Below are 19,621 nucleotides of genomic sequence, written 5' to 3'. Positions count from 1 at the left end.
TGGTTTCAAGTCTCATTTAGGTCATTTTTTCTAAAGAAGAGCTACAGATGGGCAAACCATGATAGGATATCACCTCACACATGTTAGAGTAGCTATTCCCAAAAAGACAAGAAATAACAAATGTTGATGAGGATGTCGAGAAAAGGGAAACCTGATGCACCGTTGGTTGGAATATAAATTGGTGCCGTCATTACGGAAAACACTATAGAAGTTCCTCAGAAATTTAAAATAGAACCGTTATATGATCCAGCAGTTCCACTTCTAGATATTTATCAAAAAACAACTGAAACACTGATTCAGAAAGACATATGCATCCCTATGTTCATTTCAGCATTATTTATAATAGCCAAGACATGAAAACAACCCCACTGTCAACCAATAGATGAGTGCATAAAGATGTGTGAGGTGATTGTACCATGGTAATTCTGGCCTTGTAGAATGAGTTGGAAGCATTCCTTCCTATTTAACTTTTGAAATAGTTTGAGGGTAACTATTATCCTTTCATAAATGTTTGGTATAATTCACCTGTGAGGCCGTTTGGTCCTGGACTTTTGTTTGTTGGGAGGTTTTTTTTTTTTTTATTATTGCTTCAATTTCATTACTAACAGTTGGTCTGTTCAGATTATCTATTTCTTCCTGATTATGTCTTGGAAGATTCTATGTTTTTAAGAACTTATCCATTTGTCCCATTTATTGATGTGTATTCTTTTTTTTTTTTTTTTAAAGATTTTATTTATTTATTTGACAGAGACAGAAACAGCCAGCGAGAGAGGGAACACAAGCAGGGGGAGCGGGAGAGGAAGAAGCAGGCTCGTAGCGGAAGAGCCTGATGTGGGGCTCGATCCCAGAACGCCGGGATCACGCCCTGAGCCAAAGGCAGGCGCTTAACCGCTGTGCCACCCAGGCGCCCCTGATGTGTATTCTTAATACATTCTTGAGACTCAATATGGGTGTATATTATTCTTGGTTTTCTGTTTGAAAAATATAGAAGTGGCAATTTCCTGCTTCTAGGGGACTGTTCTTCATTGAGAAATCCATGGAAATAAATCTAATTCTTTGTAAGAATTATAGAATTTTATAGTGGGGATTAAGAGGTACAAACTTCCCTTTATAAAATAAATAAGTCATGGAGATGAAAAGTTGTCAGCATAGGGAATATAGTCAATAATGTTATGATAATATTGTATGGTGACAAATTTACCCTGGTGAGTACTGAGTAATGTATGGAATTATTGAATCAATATGTTGTACACTTGAAACTAGTATAACATTGTATTTTAATTATACTTTAATAAGAATAAAAGAATTATAGAATCATAGACTTGGAACTCAAAGATATTAGAGGCATCATGACAGTAATTCTTTGTATACCAGACCTAATAAATGAACATTCAAGACCTGCTGACCTCAGTGCTGTGAAGTATATCTCTCAAAGGAGGTTGTTTCTTTATCAGGCAACTTCAGCCACTAGTATTTCCTTACATGGCATTAAAATTGGTCTCCCCAATAGGGTACCTTGTTCTAGTGATCCCTCTCTGTTCTAATTGCTGGTAAACCATTTATTTAAAGTCCTTGAAGAGCTTATAGTAGTAGTTACCATGATCCACCTGTTTGCACAGAACATTTCTCTAATCTTACAGGTACCTCTCCTACTGCCTGGGATTACTAATAGTGACTGTGGGACCATATCTACAAATTTGTTCTATCAGCTGAAAGAATTTAATGCCCTGGAATGGAAATCTCAGGCTGAAATACTATAAAAATATTATCCTAGTTTTCACTTCTACCTTGAACAGTTCAATCGAACAATTGAACAGAAATCTATCAGTCCTTTAATTGTATCCAGTAATGTGGAGAATGTGTTTCTGTACACATCTTGGATTATAGCTTTTGGACTCTAATGAATACCATTATTTCAAGAGTCTAATAATAGCTAACCTTAACTACTTTGCGACCCTGTATTAATTACTTTATAAGCATTACTTTAATCCTCATAATGAACCTTAAAGCTACAGATAAGGTATTATTTATAGATAAGGAAATTGAGTCTTCAAGAAGTTAAGTAATTGTCTATAGTAATGCATCTATAACTTTTGGGCTAGAATTATAAACAAGGTCTGAATTGAGAATTGGAGCTCTAACCACTGTTTTACCACCCTTCTGAGAAATCTCTTATTTTAGGAAAATACTCATAACATATAATTTGCCATTTTTAGTGTGTATTTCAGTGGTATTAAGTACATTCAGAATGTTGTGCAACCTTTACGACTGTACATTTCCACTTTCATCTTTCCCAACTGAAACATAGTTTTATGAATACAGACCAAAGATTTTTTTAAATGTTTTAAGTACTTTCAGATGTTTAAAAGTTAGGACACCTGGGTGGTTCAGTTGGTTAGGTGTTTGCCTTCAGCTCAGGTCATGATCTCAGGATCCTGGGAAAGAGTCCTGCATCGGGCTCCCTGCTCAGCGGGGTCTGCTTCTCCCTCTGCCTGTGGCTCCCCCTGATTGCGTGCTCTCTCTCTCGCAAATAAATAACATCTTTTTTTAAAAGAAGATGTTTTAAAGTTAATATTTACAAAGCGTATATTCGTAATAGATCATAGTAAAATCTTAATGTTGACACTGATTTTTATCTAAATACCATCATAATAAAAAAACTCATAATAATTCTAGGAGTCACTGACAATTTAAGTTTCTTAACTCATAAGAACACTGTTTGGGCTTCTTAATAAATAATGTAGCACATTTACTAAATCCTACTTGGTCAGACTACATGCACAATTGATTTTGTTAGTTCATTCATATAAACCATTTAACATGAAAAGATTGGCCAGCATGAGTGGGTCAGCTGCAATGAAACTCCAGATCTAGAAACCATGTCTAGAGAGTCTTCAGAGCCTGCATTATGATACTTGTAGTCTCTTTAGTGGTATTAGTTCTTATTCTTTGGAGGTGGATTTGATAGAAAGTCACTTAGTTTCAATTCTGCAAACTAAAATAGATGATGAAGCTGAATACTCTGCTTTTCATTAATCTGTAAATATTTATTGAGCATTTTTACCACAAATATTAAAAAGTAAGTTTTCTATAAATTAGTGAGGCTATTATTCATGGGTAGCAAGTCACATTAGATATAAATTCCAGAGAAAAACTTCCAAAAATGTTTGGGCAGTGGAATCATCACTGTAAAGGGACTGTTCTTTTTAAATTTCCATTAAATAATTTTGAAGTGCCCTCCTGTGTGCCAGGCACTATCCTAGGCATTAGGGATATGATGATAGATATAACACATAATACATTATCCCTGCTTTCTGAGTTTATAGTCTAGTCACCATGTATGAAATGTACATAATATGTAAAAAAAGTACTTAAAATATACCTTTTTTAAGGGTTCTCAGAATAGCTGCAGAACAGTTATACATAAGTTAACATATGATATGGTCCATAAGTAGAATAGAGTAACGCACAGAAAGATATGAAAACAGGGAAGAAAATTGTGAAAATAACAAGTCATGTTAACACAAAGTTAAATTGATTTCTCACTACATATGTAGTTTGTTCATATATATATGAATATATACATATAGTGGTTCTTTTATATTTCTGTATGTTATGCTGTTTGTTGCAAAACAAGTTGTCTTTTGTTGTTTTAGACCAACTGGTGGGAGTGACAAGTGGACAGCTACAGCTTGTGACTGTCTTTCATTGTACCTGACTGGAGCTGTAGCAACTATAATCTTACAGGTATGTAGTGGGGTAAACAATTATAATAGATAAGTAATGAATATTTCATTGGTGTTTTCTATAATTTATTGTTGAGAAAATAGCAGCAAACTACTTGGATTTTTTTTGGCAGCCCTTTTTTTTTGTCTTATTTTTTGTTATAACACCTGTTTGATAATAGATGTCCCATAATAATTGTATGAATTAATCAAAACATTTCTAAAGTAATAACCTTGAGTTGATAATTTGCATGTTAAAAAGCAGAATGTATGTATGCTAGAGTGCATTGCGGAAGCCTTTTGCTATTCTTTACAAACTGAGAAGTTAGGCTTCCTGTGAAATTGTATTGATTGTATGTCATTAAAAAAAATGTGTGTGTTTATAGGAGTATGGGTTTGAGAAGAGGATATATTTTTTCAGAACACTTAAAAATATTCTTCCTTTTATTTTAATCTGATACTTTTTATTGTATTAATGATTTAGAATTTTCTTGGATAAGTAATTTGTCCATGTTACTTTTTCTATGTGTACCTTCTCCATTTTCATAATTCCAGTCAAAGCAGAATATAGGTCTTGCAGTTCCTTCCTTCCTTTTCACACACACACAAGGCACACCTGGGAAAATACATTTCAATTCTGTAATTTACCAAGAGTTAAGGAAAATAGAGAACTTATGTTTCCCCAGCCCATCCTGGGCTGAAAAAAAAGTTTTCAGTTGGCCTTCCCTTAAACACACCCACCCTTTTGCTAAGTTTCACCTTGACAGGAAGGTCTTCCTGACATACTTCACAAACCAACTGTCTGTCCCCCTTGACTCTCTTCCATGTTTTTTCTCTCTGATAAAATATCAAAATTACTTGACTGTAAATTTATTTTTCTGGCTTGGATAAATGTGGAGGAAATACCTTTAAGAAGTATGTTGTTTATAAGGTTTCCTTTTCATGTTTCATATTTACTCTGCTCTTAAATCACTGCAGGAAAACAATACAACATGGCCATTACCTGTGAAAATTTTCTGCAGAGATGAAAAAGGAGAGCGTGTTGATGTTTCTAAATATTTGATTAAAAAGGGTTTGGCTTTGAGAGAAAGGAGGTATAGACTTTTTTTTAACATCAGTTTATAATGAAGGCTTCTTATTTGCCTATGTACGTCTTCATATCTGTGTGCTTTCAAACCTGAATTTCATCTTGCTTGCTCTTAATGATTTATAAACTAACCTTGAAAGAGATAATTCAGGATTACTAATTTCTCTATTCAGGCCCATTAGCTTTTGCATATTTAAATCCCTACTGACATTTTTGTTTTTCTATTTTCTCTTTTGCATTTACACTCAAAACCAAAGGAAGAGAGAATTACATAGTGGTTACCAGATTTGAGCCCTCTTACACAATTTGCCTAGACATAAATCTTTAAGCTTTATGTTGGAAATTGTGGTAGGCATATACCAGAATGTGTTTATGTGAAACAAATGGATAGCAGAAAAGTAATTGAATAATATTTACATTTTAAAGCCCTTTCAGGTAATAAGTTTGTGGTTTAAGGTACCAATTACGGAGGGCAAAAGATTAAGATATTGCTATAGCCCTAGCTTCCTCATATCGTTCCTTCTGGGTGTAAGGTATATTGGAATTGCAAACACATGTTCCAAGTAGCCACTTTGTACCATACATGGCCAGATTTCTTTTTTATCTTGCATTATTATATATTAACTTATATGGACTAGGACCCCAATCCTGTTGGAATGGAAGGAGAATGAGAAATCAGAAATAAAACAGGACATGAAGTAGTTGGCTAGGCATGGTAGATGCTGGCCTAACTGCCTAGGTATTGGCATACAGCTAGGCTCTGCGTATAGATGTCCTGTGTGTCTCTTTTTGGGTTCACTGGCTTTAGGCTAAAGCAATTCCTTGATAAGTGTTAAAGTGAAAAATGCTAGGCAACTTAATACTGCTAACATCTGCCACTGTGATGTTCTTTACTGTTTTTACAGCACTAAAACTATTAGCTACAAGGCTGGGGACCGAGTGGGAACAATCTTAGTTGAAGAATTATGTAGCTATTTCATAAATGCTTATCTCCTTTTGAAAGAAAATACAAGAAAGTAGAGGAAACAAAAATCTGCTACAATTCTACTAAAGTAAACAATATCTCCTAGGATTTTTTTTATAGAAGATGTACTCTTTTTTTTAACTGGATGGGAATGACAGGAAGTAAAAAAAAAATTATGAATGAATGTAGCATATTACCACTTTCTCAATAGTACTGTATTGTTTATTAAGGGACTTATATTTGTATTATTTTGGTAGAACATACGCATGTTCTATCTGTGGACTACATTAGAATCAACCTGAAGATGTTGTATTTCCCTTTAATATCTAGTTAATTTTACAATACTGGTAATATACTTACTATGAGATTTTAAGACAGAGTAACATGTAAATACAAGTTAGTAATTTAAAACATTTAAGTGAAATTTATTACTTTTTTCTCATCAAGCTTACAGTTTAAAAAAAGATTTTATGACCTAAATGATGCTCATTTTTATGTAACAAATTAGACTAAAATATCCTAGATTAAAGCAAATATATTCTTTAAATTTCCAATGTATTTGAAGGGCTCTTTCTATATTGTTTTCTACAAAATGTTTTTATTTGCTCATGTTTAGATATAATATTTTTTGGATGTTACAGAATTAAAAAATTAAATAACAGCCATTCATCATCTGAGAAATCTCTGGAAAACCCCTTGGAACAAGACGATTCAATGGTTACTAAGTGTATTAAGATTAACTTTGACCCTGACAAAAAAGCTGCTGATGTTATTAGTGAACACAGAGTGTCTGAATTTCAGCAGAAAATTCCAGAACCAAGAACCACTGGATGCTATAAACCACCAGCTATTCCCAACATGAAAGTATTTGAGGCAATTGTCAGCTGCATTGGTGATGATGGAACTATATTTGTAGTACCTAAATTGTCAGGTAATATATTTTATGTTATGTAGAATTAATCAGTAAAAGGAGTAGCTAGCAGCTCCAGTGCTCTTAGTAAGGTATAGGTTGAAATACCTTGGGCAAGATTTAACCTCATTTTCACAGGGTTGTGGTGACATTAAATGAAATAACTCAAGCAAAGTGCTTTCACATAAAAATCATTTATTGAAACACTGGGAATAGACACTGGGTGTAAGGTAAGCATGGGGATCATTTCAGGTTTGTAAGACCTGGCATTTATACAAGTCTGGAGGCTCTCTAAGAAAAAAGATACAAAAGTTTATATTCATTTAGAATGAGGGGAAAAAATCACACTGAATGACTGGAGTTTGGGAGCCCTTTGAGAATATTCAAGTCCTTCCTGAGATTTATGTGCAAGTATCTCCTTACTACAACCTGGGTGTGTCCAGAATACTTTACAACTGACAGTAACTCTAGCACGTGTGAGTCTTAAAGCTCCATTAACTCCATATGGATAGGAGGCTGTGAATTTGTTGAAATTTTTGTCTCATTTGTTGACCTACTAAATACTGTTTTTTAGTTCAAAAATAAATCTGTGCAATTGGCTGTTCTAGAAGTGAGCAATGTTTGAGACCTCTAGCAGTAGTACTTAATCCAGAAACTTTTTTGACCTTCGTATAGTCATAGCTAAAACTGGTTGACTGTTACGTTGTCAGGCGGTGTTCTGGATGTTTTACATTTAATCCCCCGCAATATTGATAATGGAGATAAGTTCTGTTATACCAGGTTTATAGAATAAACTGAAGATTACAGAGGTAAAGGAACAACCCAAAATTACACAAGTAAAGTGGTAGAACTGTTATGGGAGTTGACCCCACACCCTGCCTTCAGTGGTATCTATTATGGGGTTATGTATTTACTATGGAAATGATCCAGTTAGCAGTAAGTAGCAACATTAGAATTTTAATTTTATATCCCAGCATTATGCTGTATCTAAGCATCAAGTAACACCTAACTTGTGTTCTATTTTACTTAGGTATGCTGGCAAAATGGCATTATCTTAAAGTGGTAGTTCTTTTATATTAGGCTATCTGGTATGTGTTTAGAGCTTTTAATGCTGCTTTACTCCCAAAATAATGCTTGCATTTGTAACCAGAGAACAGAACAGTTATTTACATGTTAGTAGTAGTATGTTTCGAAACATATAGAAGCTACTGACTGAATTAGATTTTTTTTTAAAGATTTATTTATTTTAGAGAGGGAGAGAGAAAACGCACACAAGCACATGTGGGGAGGGGCAGAGGGAGATAGAGAATCTCAGGGAGATTCCATGCTGATCCTGGAACCCAAGGCAGGGTTCAGTCTCACAATCCATGAGATCATGACCTGAGCCTAAATCAAGAGTCAGATGCTTAACTCACTGATCCACCCAGGTACCCTGACTGAATTAGATCTTTATTAAAGCTCTGTTAACTACTTATGCTATTGTCTAGGTGGTGAAATTATTAAAGGTTATTGATGATTTTCTATTGAAAATGGTAGTAAACTCTTCCTAAATGCTTTTTATTTTTAATAATTTCTTCAGAATTCGAGCTAATAAAAATGATGAATGAAATTCAAAGTAATTTAAAATGCCTTGGTCTTTTGGAGCCTTATTTCTGGAAAAAGGGAGAAGCCTGTGCAGTAAGAGGATCAGATACTATGTGGTATCGAGGCAAGGTAATGGAAGTTGTTGGTGGCACTATCAAGGTGAGTCTGATACCCTTTTGTGACTAATTTAAGGCTAAATGCTATAATGTTAAGTGGTCTTCAGAGTCTAAATACAAGAAACTTTGATTAAAACATATATTAATGAGATCAGTCTTGTAGGAAGACCAGTTAGATACATTGCACATGTATTTGTAACAAGAATTTTTATTTGCGGGGCACCTGGCTGGTTCAGTTAGTAGTGTGCAACTGTTAATCTCATGGTCATAGATTTGAGGTCCCACATTGGGTATAGAGAATAAATACATACATACATACATACATACATACATACATACATACATACATAAATAAATAAATAAATAAATAAGAATTTTTGAGATGTCTGGGTGACTCAGTCAGTTAAGTGTCTGCCTTTGGCTCAGGTCATGATCCCAGGGTCCTGCATCAGGCTCCCTGTTCAGCAGGGAGTCTGCTGCTCCTTCTCCCTCTGTCCCTCATCCCCCCATGCTCTCTGTCCCTCTCTCAAATAAAATCTTCTTTAAAAAAATGCAATGTTTTAAAAAATAAATAAGAATTTTTATCTTCAAGTATATTTATTAACTCGAATAACCAAAAACCATTTCCAGGTAGGGATCTGGCCTCTGGTATTTTAATGGTACCACTTATTTGTAAATGGCAGCCCAATTTGTGCACATAGTATTAAGTAAAACAACTTGTTTTTCAATATATTTCCTTGCAAATTTGTTTACAGCCCAGCCTGTTTACCCTTTCACAGTAACAGTTAATTTACCTTTCCAGAATACTGAGATAGTACTACTTGAGTTTCATGCAAAAGCTTCAGAAAGAATTGGGTATTTTGAAAAACTGTGTATATAAAAATATAGATGAAAATACCTCCATTTACGGTGAATTAAGTAAAGCAATGAAACTGATAAAGTACTTCATAAGACATTTAGCACTTGAGACTTTTAGTTTTAGGAGGGGAGGAAAAATTAAGAAAACTCTTTTGTTTCTACTTGAACAAGAATTTTATTACCTACTTGATGATACCTAACAATTACATAGCACTTTAGGTTTTTAAGCTTCTTTCACATGTGTGCATTCATATTTTTATAATTTGTTTCCAGCTATCATAGAAGTAGATTATTCCCATTTTACTAATAAGAAAATTAACATTTAGATCCAGTGACATGCCCAAGGTCACCGTATCAGTGGGTAGTGATTCTGGTATTCATATCCATGCATCTGATTCCTAAATTTCCAATCTAAGTCATGTGCTTCTCCTGTTGGATTACAAGCTTTAACTGATTTTAAATGGTTTTCAAATTTTCAGTATTTAAGCATAAGGATACTTAAAGATTCATGTATTTATATGCAAATGAGTCCATTTTCACATACATTTGAATTGTTCAGGTAACCCCTTTTCTTTTTAATATAAAAGTAAAATAAAATCCAATTTTTATTAAGTTATCATAATTCATGAACTTTACATATCCAAGTAAATAAGATGGTGGTGAACTTTATTTTTTCTCACACTAAGATCTCTGTTTTAAAATTTTATTTAAAAGGACTTTGATAGTTTAATCATTACTTTTTTTTCTAAGATCATTTTACGTTTCAAGTAATCACAATAGATTTTTCATTCCTTAAACTGATAGCTTTCAAAATTTATCCTATGATCTGCATTAAGAAATATTATAGTAGGGGCAAATGGCTGGCTCAGTCAGTGAAGCAGGCAACTCTTGATCTCAGGGTTGTGAGTTTGAGCCCCATGTTGGATGTAGAGACTACTTAAAAGGAAAATTAAAAAAAAAAAAAAAGAAGAAGAAGAAACATTACCCTAACTACCTATGATGTACTCAGACACCTTTCATTCAGTTCTGTTTGATTTTTTAAAATGTTGATTGCCAAACCAACCCAATTAAGCAGTGATATGTTAATTTCATTACATTGGGACAAAAGAAATAACTTACTGACGTTCCTTATTATTAAATTTAGAAGCTGAATTATCATAAATAAATAAAAGAATTTCAAAGACGGACTATTGGAAGACTCCTGGGTTCTGGTTGCATTTGTAAGGAACTGGGAAGTTGCCACATCATTCTAACAAGTAAAAAGCTGAACAAACTGAAAAATCAACAACTCCTTGAATCCATAAAAGAGGGTGTATACAGAGTAAACCACTGCTCCAAAGATTAGAGTCGGGCAAAATAGGGAGTCACAGCTTATAGGAGCAGAAACTTGAAACTGAAATTGGAATAGAGGTATTGCTGGAGACTCAGTGTGGACAGCTCGGAAAGTTAAAAACTTCAGAGAGACCCAGTCTTCAGAAGGCCCCCCACAGTTCTGTGGCATTCACCTTCAGGTGCTTGGCCTGATTCTCACAATAAATACAGAGAAAAAAAATCTCTTCATACTTTTGTCATCAGGAGCTTTTGAAATATGCCAGAGCATTCTGTTTTTTTGTAAAAAGGCCTGCCCTCAGGAAAACTAGTTAACCAGGGCCTAACCAGCTAAGATATTACCAGCCTAACCTAAGAGAAAAGAAAGTACCCAATTCCAGTTAACTCTGGCCTTCCACGTGGAAAAAAGGAAATACCCAACTCCAGCCCACTCTATCCATCCTCTCCTATACCTAAAAGAGGATAACAAAACTGAGAAACACTTATGAAATTTACAATCTAGAGTCATAGGGTCACTAAAAGACTTAAGATCTAATCATAGGGCTTCAGAACACTTCCCTTCCCTTCACACTTTACTACCACATTATTAAAGGCCTATTTATAGCAGTTTCTTTTACATAGTACATCATACACAGCTATCAAGAAAAAAATTAGTCAAAACAGTATGATATTGGCATAAAAATAGACATGTAGAACAGTGGAACAGAATAGAAAGCCCAGAAATAAACCCATGCATATAGTCAATTATTTATGACAAAGGAGCCAAGAATATATCCTGGAGAAAAGACAGTCTCTTCAATAAATGGTGTTGGGAAAACTGGGCAGCTGCATGCAAAAGAATAAAACTGGACTATATTTTCTTACACCATACACAAAAATTAACTCAAAATGGATCAAAGATTTGAATGTAAGACCTGAAACCATAAAACTCCTGGAAGAAAACAGGAGCAATAATTCCTTGACATGGGTCTTGGTGATTTTTTTTGTATACACCAAAAGGAAAGGTAGCCAAAGCAAAAATAAACAATTGGGACTACATCAAACTAAAAAGGTTCTTCACAGCAAAGGAAACCATCAATAAAATGAAAAAGGCAACTTGCCAAATGGGAGAAAATATTTACAAGTCATATATCTGATAAGGTACTAATATTCAAAAAATATAAAGAACCCATACAACACAATAGTAAAAAACAATCTGATTAAAAAATGGAGGATCTGAATAGACATTTTTCCAAAGAAGACATACAGATGACCAGCACATGTGTGAAAATGCTCAAAATCACTAATCTTTAGGGAAATGCAAACCAAAACCACAGTATCACCTCATACTTGTTAGAATGACTTACCAAAAAGATAAATAAGTGTTGGTGAGAATGTGGAGAAAAGGGAAACCTTGTACGCTGTTGTTGGGAATGTAAATTGGTACAGTAACTATGGAAAACACTATGGAGGCTCCTCAAAAAATTAAAATAGAACTATCATATCCAGAAATTCCACTTCTGTGTATTTATCTGAAGGAAATGAAAACACTAACTGAAAAAGATATATGCAACCCTATGTTCATTTCAGCATTATTTACATAGCCAAGATATTGAAAGAACCTAAGTGTCTATTGATGGATGAATGGATAAGGAAAATGGGGTATATATACATTATATATATATATACATACACACACATATATATATGTATATATATATGTACATATATATATGTGTGTGTATGTGTGTGTATACACATACATCCGTACAGTCGGAGATTATTCAGTCATAAAAAAAGGAAGGAAATCTTGCCATTTGCTACAACATGAATGGACCTTGAGGTCATTATGTTAGGTGAAATAAGTCAGAGAAAGCCAAATACCGTATGATCTCACTTGTGGAATATAAAAAACAAAATACTATCAATGTAAAAAAATACTAAGTTCATGGATACAGAGAACAGATTGGTGGTTGCCAGAGGTGGAGGGTTGGGAGCATGCAAAATGGGTAAAGGGATCAGCAAGTACAAACTTCCAGCTGTAAAATAAATCATGGGGATGTAAGGTACAGCATGGTACCTATAGTTAGTGATATATATTGTGTATTTGAAAGTTGCTAAGAATAAATCTTAAAGTTTTCCTAACACAAAAAAAAATTTATGTAAGGCAATGGATATTAACTAGATTTATCGTGGTGATCATTTCACAGTATATATAAATATCAAGTCATTATGTTGTATACCTGAAACTAATATAATGTTATATATCAGTTAAACCCAAATAAATTTTAATTTTTAAAAGGAAAAAATCACAAGGCATACCGAAAGGCAAAAAACACAACTGGAAAGGACAGAGACACATCAGAACAAGACATGACAGTGATGATGGAATTATCAGAATGAGAATGTAAGACAACTAGGATTAATATGCTAAGGCCTCTCATGGATATAGTAGACCATGTGCAAGAACAGTGGACAGTGTAAGCAGAGAGATAAAAACAATAAGGAATGACAGAAAAGTAGAGATCAAAATACGTAAACAAAAATGAATGCATTTCATGGGCTTATTAGCAGACTGGACTCAGATGATATGTATATCAATAGAGACTTATAAATTGAAAAGTAAAGAGAACAAAGACTGAAAAAACAGAACCAAATGCCCAAGGACTGTGGGGCAACTACAAAAGGATATGGGTGATGTATAATGGGAATACCAGTAGGAGAATAAAGAAGTATTTGAACAATTATGACTGAGAATTTCCCCCAAATTAATGTCATTCAACCACAGATCCAGGAGCTAAGAGAATACTAACTAGGATAAATGAAAAACAAAAAAAAACTACACCTGGGCATATCATTTTAAACTATAGAAAATCAAAGTTAAAGGGAAAAAAATCCTGAAATAAGCCAGAGGGAAAAAAGCACCTCACCTGTAGAGGAAAGATAAAAATTACATCCAACTTCTCAGAAAACATACAAAGAAGAAAGTGGATTGAAGCAGAGAAAGACAATTATATGGTTTCTCTCATCTATGGAACATAAGAACTAGGAAGATCGGTAGGAGAAGAAAGGGATAAAGAAAGGGGGGGTAATCAGAAGGGGGAATGAAGCATGAGAGACTATGGACTCTGAGAAACAAACTGAGGGCTTCAGAGGGGAGGGGGATGGGGGAATGGGATAGGCTGGTGATGGGTAGTAAGGAGAGCACGTATTGCATGGTGCACTGGGTGTTATACGCAAGTAATGAATCATCGAACTTTACATCAGAAATAAAAAATTAAAATTAAAAAAAATTAAAAATTAAAAAAAAGAAATATTTGCACTCTTGAGAAAAATACCCCACCAACCTAGAATTCTGTACCCTGTGAAATTATCCTTCAAACTGAATGAGAAACAAAAATTGAACTTGTTGCTAGTAGACCTGCCTTGCAAGAAATATTAAAAGAAATTCTTTAAAGAGAAGGAAAATAATAAAGGTCAGAAACTCAGATCTACATAAAGAGAACCAAAAAAGGAATAGTAAAGATAAAATAAAACTTGTAGCAGGGCTCCTGGATGACTCAGTCAGTTAAGTGTCTGATTCTTGACTTTGGCTCAGGTCATAATCTCAGAGTCATGATATTGAGCCCCACATCAGGCTCCACGCTAATTGTGCAGTGTGCTTAAGATTCTCTCTCTCCTTCTCCCTCTGCCCCTCCCTGCTTGTGCTTGCTCTCTAAAAAAATAAATAAATAATAAAACTTGTAGTTTTCTTATTCTTAATTAAGGTAGCATAATAGTTCACAGTAATAACAATATTCAACTACATATGTATATACCATATACATATACCATATGCATACATATATGCATGCTTAAATATAAGTGAAATCAATGACTATGGTACAATGAATGAAAGAGAGTAATTAGGATTGTTTTCTTATTATATGGTACTCATAATACCTGTAAAGTGGTATAATGTTATTTGAAAGTAGACTTGGATTCAGTGTAAATGTTTAATAATAATAATAATTCAGTATTATAGCAGACTGAATGGAAATCACTAAAAAATGCTTTTTATTTTTTTTCCCTGTGGAGAATGCAACTTTCTTTTTTTAAATTTAAATTCAGTTACCGAACATATAATACATCATTAGTTTTGATGTAATGTAATGCTTTTTAAAAAGTATAATTGATATACTTTTTAAAGAAACAGAAACAAAACGAAATAATATAAAATGCTCAGCTTAAACCACAAGAGACAGAAAGACAGTAGAAAACAAAAATAAGAACAAAGAACAAAAGCAACAAATAGAAAATAGTAAGAAGTACGTTGGATTTTTAAAAAATTTTTTATTATGTTATGTTAGTCACCATACAGTACATCCTTAGTTGTTTATGTAGTGTTCCATGATTCATTGTTTACATATAACACCCAGTGCTCCATGCAATATGTGCCCTCCTTAATACCCATCACCGGCCTATCCCAATCCCCCACCCCCTTCCCCTCTGAAGCCCTCAGTTTGTTTCCCAGAGTCCCTCAAAAAGTTAAAAATAGAGCTACCCTATGACCCAGCAATTGCACTACTGGGTATTTACCCCAAAGATACAGACATAGTGAAGAGAAGGGCCATATGCACCCCAATGTTCATAGCAGCATTGTCCACAATAGCGAAATTGTGGAATGAGCCGAGATGCCCTTCAACAGATGAATGGATAAAGAAGATGTGGTCCATATATACAATGGAATATTACTCAGCCATCAGAAAGAGTGATTACCCAACATTTGCAGCAACAAGTACGTTGGATATTAATCCAGCCATATCAATAATTGCTTTGAAGATCAGTGGTTTATATGCACCAATTTACTCTATGTTGTCCACAAGAAACACACTTTAAGTATAAGACACATATAGATTAAAAATAAGTGGATAGAGCCATTGCACTACTGGGTGTTTACCCCAAAGATACAGACGTAGTAAAGAGAAGGGCCATATGCACCCCAATGTTCATAGCAGCAATGTCCACAATAGCTAAATCGTGGAAGGAGCCGAGATGCCCTTCAACAGATGACTGGATTAAGAAGTTGTGGTCCATATATACACTGGAATATTACTCAGCTATCAGAAAGAATGAGTTCTCAACATTTGCTGCAACATGGACAGCACTGGAGGAGATAATGCTAAGTGAAATAAGTCAAGCAGAGAAAGACAACTATCATGTGATTTCTCTCATCTATGGAACATAAGAACTAGGATGATCAGTAGGGGAAGAAAGGGATAAAGAAAAGGGGGGGTAATCAGAAGGGGGAATGAAACATGAGAGACTATGGACTATGAGAAACAAACTGAGGGCCTCAGAGGGGAGGGGGGTGGGGGAATGGGATAGGCTGGTGATGGGTAGTAAGGAGGGCACGTATTGCATGGTGCACTGGGTGTTATACGCAACTAATGAATCATCGAGCCTTACATCGGAAAGTGGGGATGTACTGTATGGTGACTAATATAATATAATAAAAAATCATTTTAAAAAATTTAATTTAATTTAATTTAATTTAAAAAAAAATAAGTGGATAGAGGGACACCTGGGTAGCGCAGTCATTAAGCGTCTGCCTTCGGCTCAGGGCGTGATCCCGGCGTTCCGGGATCGAGTCCCACATCGGGCTCCTCGGCTAGGAGCCTGCTTCTTCCTTTCCCACTCCCCCTGCTTGTGTTCCCTCTCTGGCTGGCTGGCTGTCACATAAATAAATTAAAAAAATCTTTAAAAAAAAATAAGTGGATAGAGAAAAATATTCTATGCCAACACTAATCAAAAGAATGCAGGAGTAGCTATAATAATTTCAGAGTAGTTTTCAAAGCAGGAAAGTTATCAGAGATAAAGAAGGGCATTACAGGGACGCTTGGGTGGCTCAGTCAGTTGAGCGTCTGCTTTCGGCCCAGGTCGTGATCGCAGAGTCCTGGAATCAAGTTCCCGGGCTCTCTGCTCCACAGAGAACTGCTTCTCCCTCTGCCTGCCACTCTCCCTGCTTGTGCTCTCTCTCTTTCTCTGTCTCTTTCTGGCAAATAAATAAAATCTTTAAAAAAATTTTTAAAAAAAGCATTACATAATGACAAAGGGGTCAATTCTCCAAGAAGATATTAAAATCCTTAATGTGTATGTGCCTAACAACAGAGAGTCAACCTACATCAGGCAAAAATTGATAGAATTACATGGAGAAATAGATGTCCCCAATATCATAGTTGTGGACTTCAACATTCCTCCATCAGAAATGGACAGCTCCAACAAGCAGAAAATCAGTAAGGACATAGTTGAACTCAAAAAGACCATCTATCAACTGGATATAATTGGCATCCCTGGACTAATTCATCAAACAACAGCAGAATACACATTCTTCTCAAGCTCACATGGAACATTTACCAAGATATACCACATTCTGAGCCATAAAACAGACCTTGAGTTTAAAGGGGTAGAAATCAAACAGTGTCTGCTCTCAGACCAGAATGGAATTAAACTAGAAATCAGTAACAGAAGGATAACTGGAAAATCCCAAAATACATAGAGATTTAACAACAAACTTCCAAATAACACATGGGTCAAGGAGGACATCTCAAGAGAAATTTAAAGATATTTTGAACTAAATGAAAATGAAAACACACTTATCAAAACTTATGAGGGGCACCTGGGGGGGGCTCAGTTAAGCATCTGACTCTTGATTTCAGCTCAGGTCATGATCTCAAGGTCATGAGATCAAGCCCTGCATTAGGCTCTGCACTAAGTGTGGAGCCTACTTAAGATTCTCTCTCTGCCCCCCTCAATAAAATAAAATGTCAAAACTTAGAGTTGCACAGAAAGCAGTGTTTAGAGGAAAACTCATAGCATTGAATGCATAGATTACAAAAGATTAAAATTAAAGATTTAAATCAATTTTCCAAGTTTCCACCTTAGATAACTACAAAAAGACAAAATTAAATCCATAATAAGCTGAAAAAAAGAAATAATTTGAGCAGAAATCAATGACATTGAAAACAGGAAATCAAAAAAGAAAATCTGTGAGATTGAAAGTTGTTTCATTGAAAAGATCAATACAATCAATAAGCCTCCAGCCAGGCTAAAGAAAGAGGACACAAATTACTAATATCAGAAAGGAGATATCAACAGATTCTAAGCACATCAAAAGATAATGAAGGAATACTATGAATAGCTCTGTGCCCACAAATTTGATAACCTAGATGAAATGGACAAATTCCTTAAATGACACAATCTGTCAAAACTCACACAAGAAGAAATAGAAAATATGAATAGGCCTATATCTAATCAAGAAATTGAGTCAGTAATTAACAACCGTCTAGAACAAAAACACCTGACACTCATAGGTTCATTGGTGAATTCTACCAAATATTTAAGGAAGATATTTTACCTCTTCTCTATAATCTCTTTCAGGGGATAGAAGCATAGAGAAGATTTCTAATTCATTCTGTGGGGCCAGAATTACTGTAATACCAAAACCAGAAAATGACATTACAGGAAAAGAAAGTTACAGACCAGTGTCTCGGGAATATACATGCAAAATTCATCAATAAAATATTAGTAAACCAAATCCACAATGTATAAAAATAATTATATCATTACCAGATGGAAGTTATCCCAGGTATTCAAGGCTGATTCAATGTTTGAAAATCAGTTAATCTATTACATTAACAGGCTAAAAAGAAAAATCATATGGTCATATCAGTAGATGCAGAAGAAGCATTTGAGAGGATCCAACATCTATTCATGCTAAAAAACTGTAATAGGAATAGAGGGGAACTTCCTCCTTGATAAAGACTACAAAAAACCTACAGCTAACATCATACTTCATGATGAGAACCTCAAGACTTTCCCACTAAGATCAGAAGCAAGGCAATGATGTTCCCTCTTACAACTCCTTTTCAACATCATACTAAAAGTACTAGCTAATGCAATAAGATAAAAGATAAACAGATGACATGTTTATATAAAAAAATGCAAAAGAATCCACAAAATTCCTGGAACTATAAGCAACTATAGCAAGGTTGCAGGATACAAAGTTAACATACAAAATCTATCACTTTCCTGTAGATCAGCAATGAACATGTAGAATTTGAAATTAAAAATACAATACCATTTATATTAGCAATCCCAAAAACAAAATACTTAGGTATAACTGTAACAGAATATGTAGAAGATCTATATGAGGAAAACTACAAAACTCTGATGAATAAAATCAAAAGGAGCAGGGGGGTATTCTGTGTTCATGAATAGAAAGATTCAATATTGTCAAAATGTCAGTTCTTCCCAACTTGATCTATAGATTCAGTGCAATCCCAATCAAAATCCCAGGAGGTTATTTTGTGAATATCAACAAATCGATTTTAAAGTTTATATGGAGAGGCAAAAGACCCAGAGGAGCCAACAGAATATTGAAGGAAAAGAACAAAGTCAGAGGACTGATGCTACCTGACTTCCAGACTCACTATAAAGTTATAGTAATTGAGACATTGTCGCATTATGAACAAATGGATCAGTGGAATAGAATGGAGAGCCTAGAACAGACCCATGTAAATGTAGTCAACTGATCTTTGACAAAGGAGCAAAGGCAATACAACTAAGCAAAGATGGTCTTTTCAACAAATGCTGCTGGAACAAGTGGACATCCACATGCAAAAAAATGGATCTAGAATTTTACACCCTTCACAAAAATTAACTCAAAATGGATCACAAACCTAAATGTAAAACACAAAACTGTAGAATCCTAAAAGAGACCAGAGAAAACCTCAGTGACCTTGGGTATGGTATGACTTTTTAGATATAGCACCAAAGACATGACCCATGAAAGAAATAAGGGATAAGCTGGACTTCATTTAAATTAAAAACTTCCGCTCTGTGAAAGCCAGCATCAAAAGAATGAGAAGACAAGCCACACGCTGGGAGAAAATATTTGCAAAAGATACATCTGGTAAAGGACTATTATCCAAAATGTACAAAAAACTCCTAAAATTTAACAAAAAAACCCAATATATTCCTTTATTAAATGTAAATCAGTGCTAAAATACTTAGAAAAACAAAACAAAA

At 34.5% G+C, this 19,621-nt stretch overlaps 1 protein-coding gene across 1 annotated transcript in view; it reads left to right on the top strand.

Moving 5' to 3' along the window:
• Positions 1–19,621, top strand: part of RNF17 (ring finger protein 17) — a 122,783-nt gene that overhangs the window by 77,560 nt on the left and 25,602 nt on the right. Inside the window, exons 23-26 of the mRNA XM_087864918.1 lie at positions 3,657–3,747; positions 4,704–4,819; positions 6,418–6,707; positions 8,266–8,429. Of these exons, the coding sequence (XP_087721044.1) occupies positions 3,657–3,747; positions 4,704–4,819; positions 6,418–6,707; positions 8,266–8,429 (661 nt within the window). The remainder of the gene's footprint in view (positions 1–3,656; positions 3,748–4,703; positions 4,820–6,417; positions 6,708–8,265; positions 8,430–19,621) is intronic.

The sequence above is a fragment of the Ursus americanus genome, chromosome 10 (genome assembly GCF_024610735.1).
Source record: "Ursus americanus isolate L20-20 chromosome 10, mUrsAme1.1.p, whole genome shotgun sequence".
Taxonomy (NCBI): domain Eukaryota; kingdom Metazoa; phylum Chordata; class Mammalia; order Carnivora; family Ursidae; genus Ursus; species Ursus americanus.
Note: the sequence above shows the minus strand (reverse complement) of the source record. Positions and strands in the feature narration are given on the sequence as shown.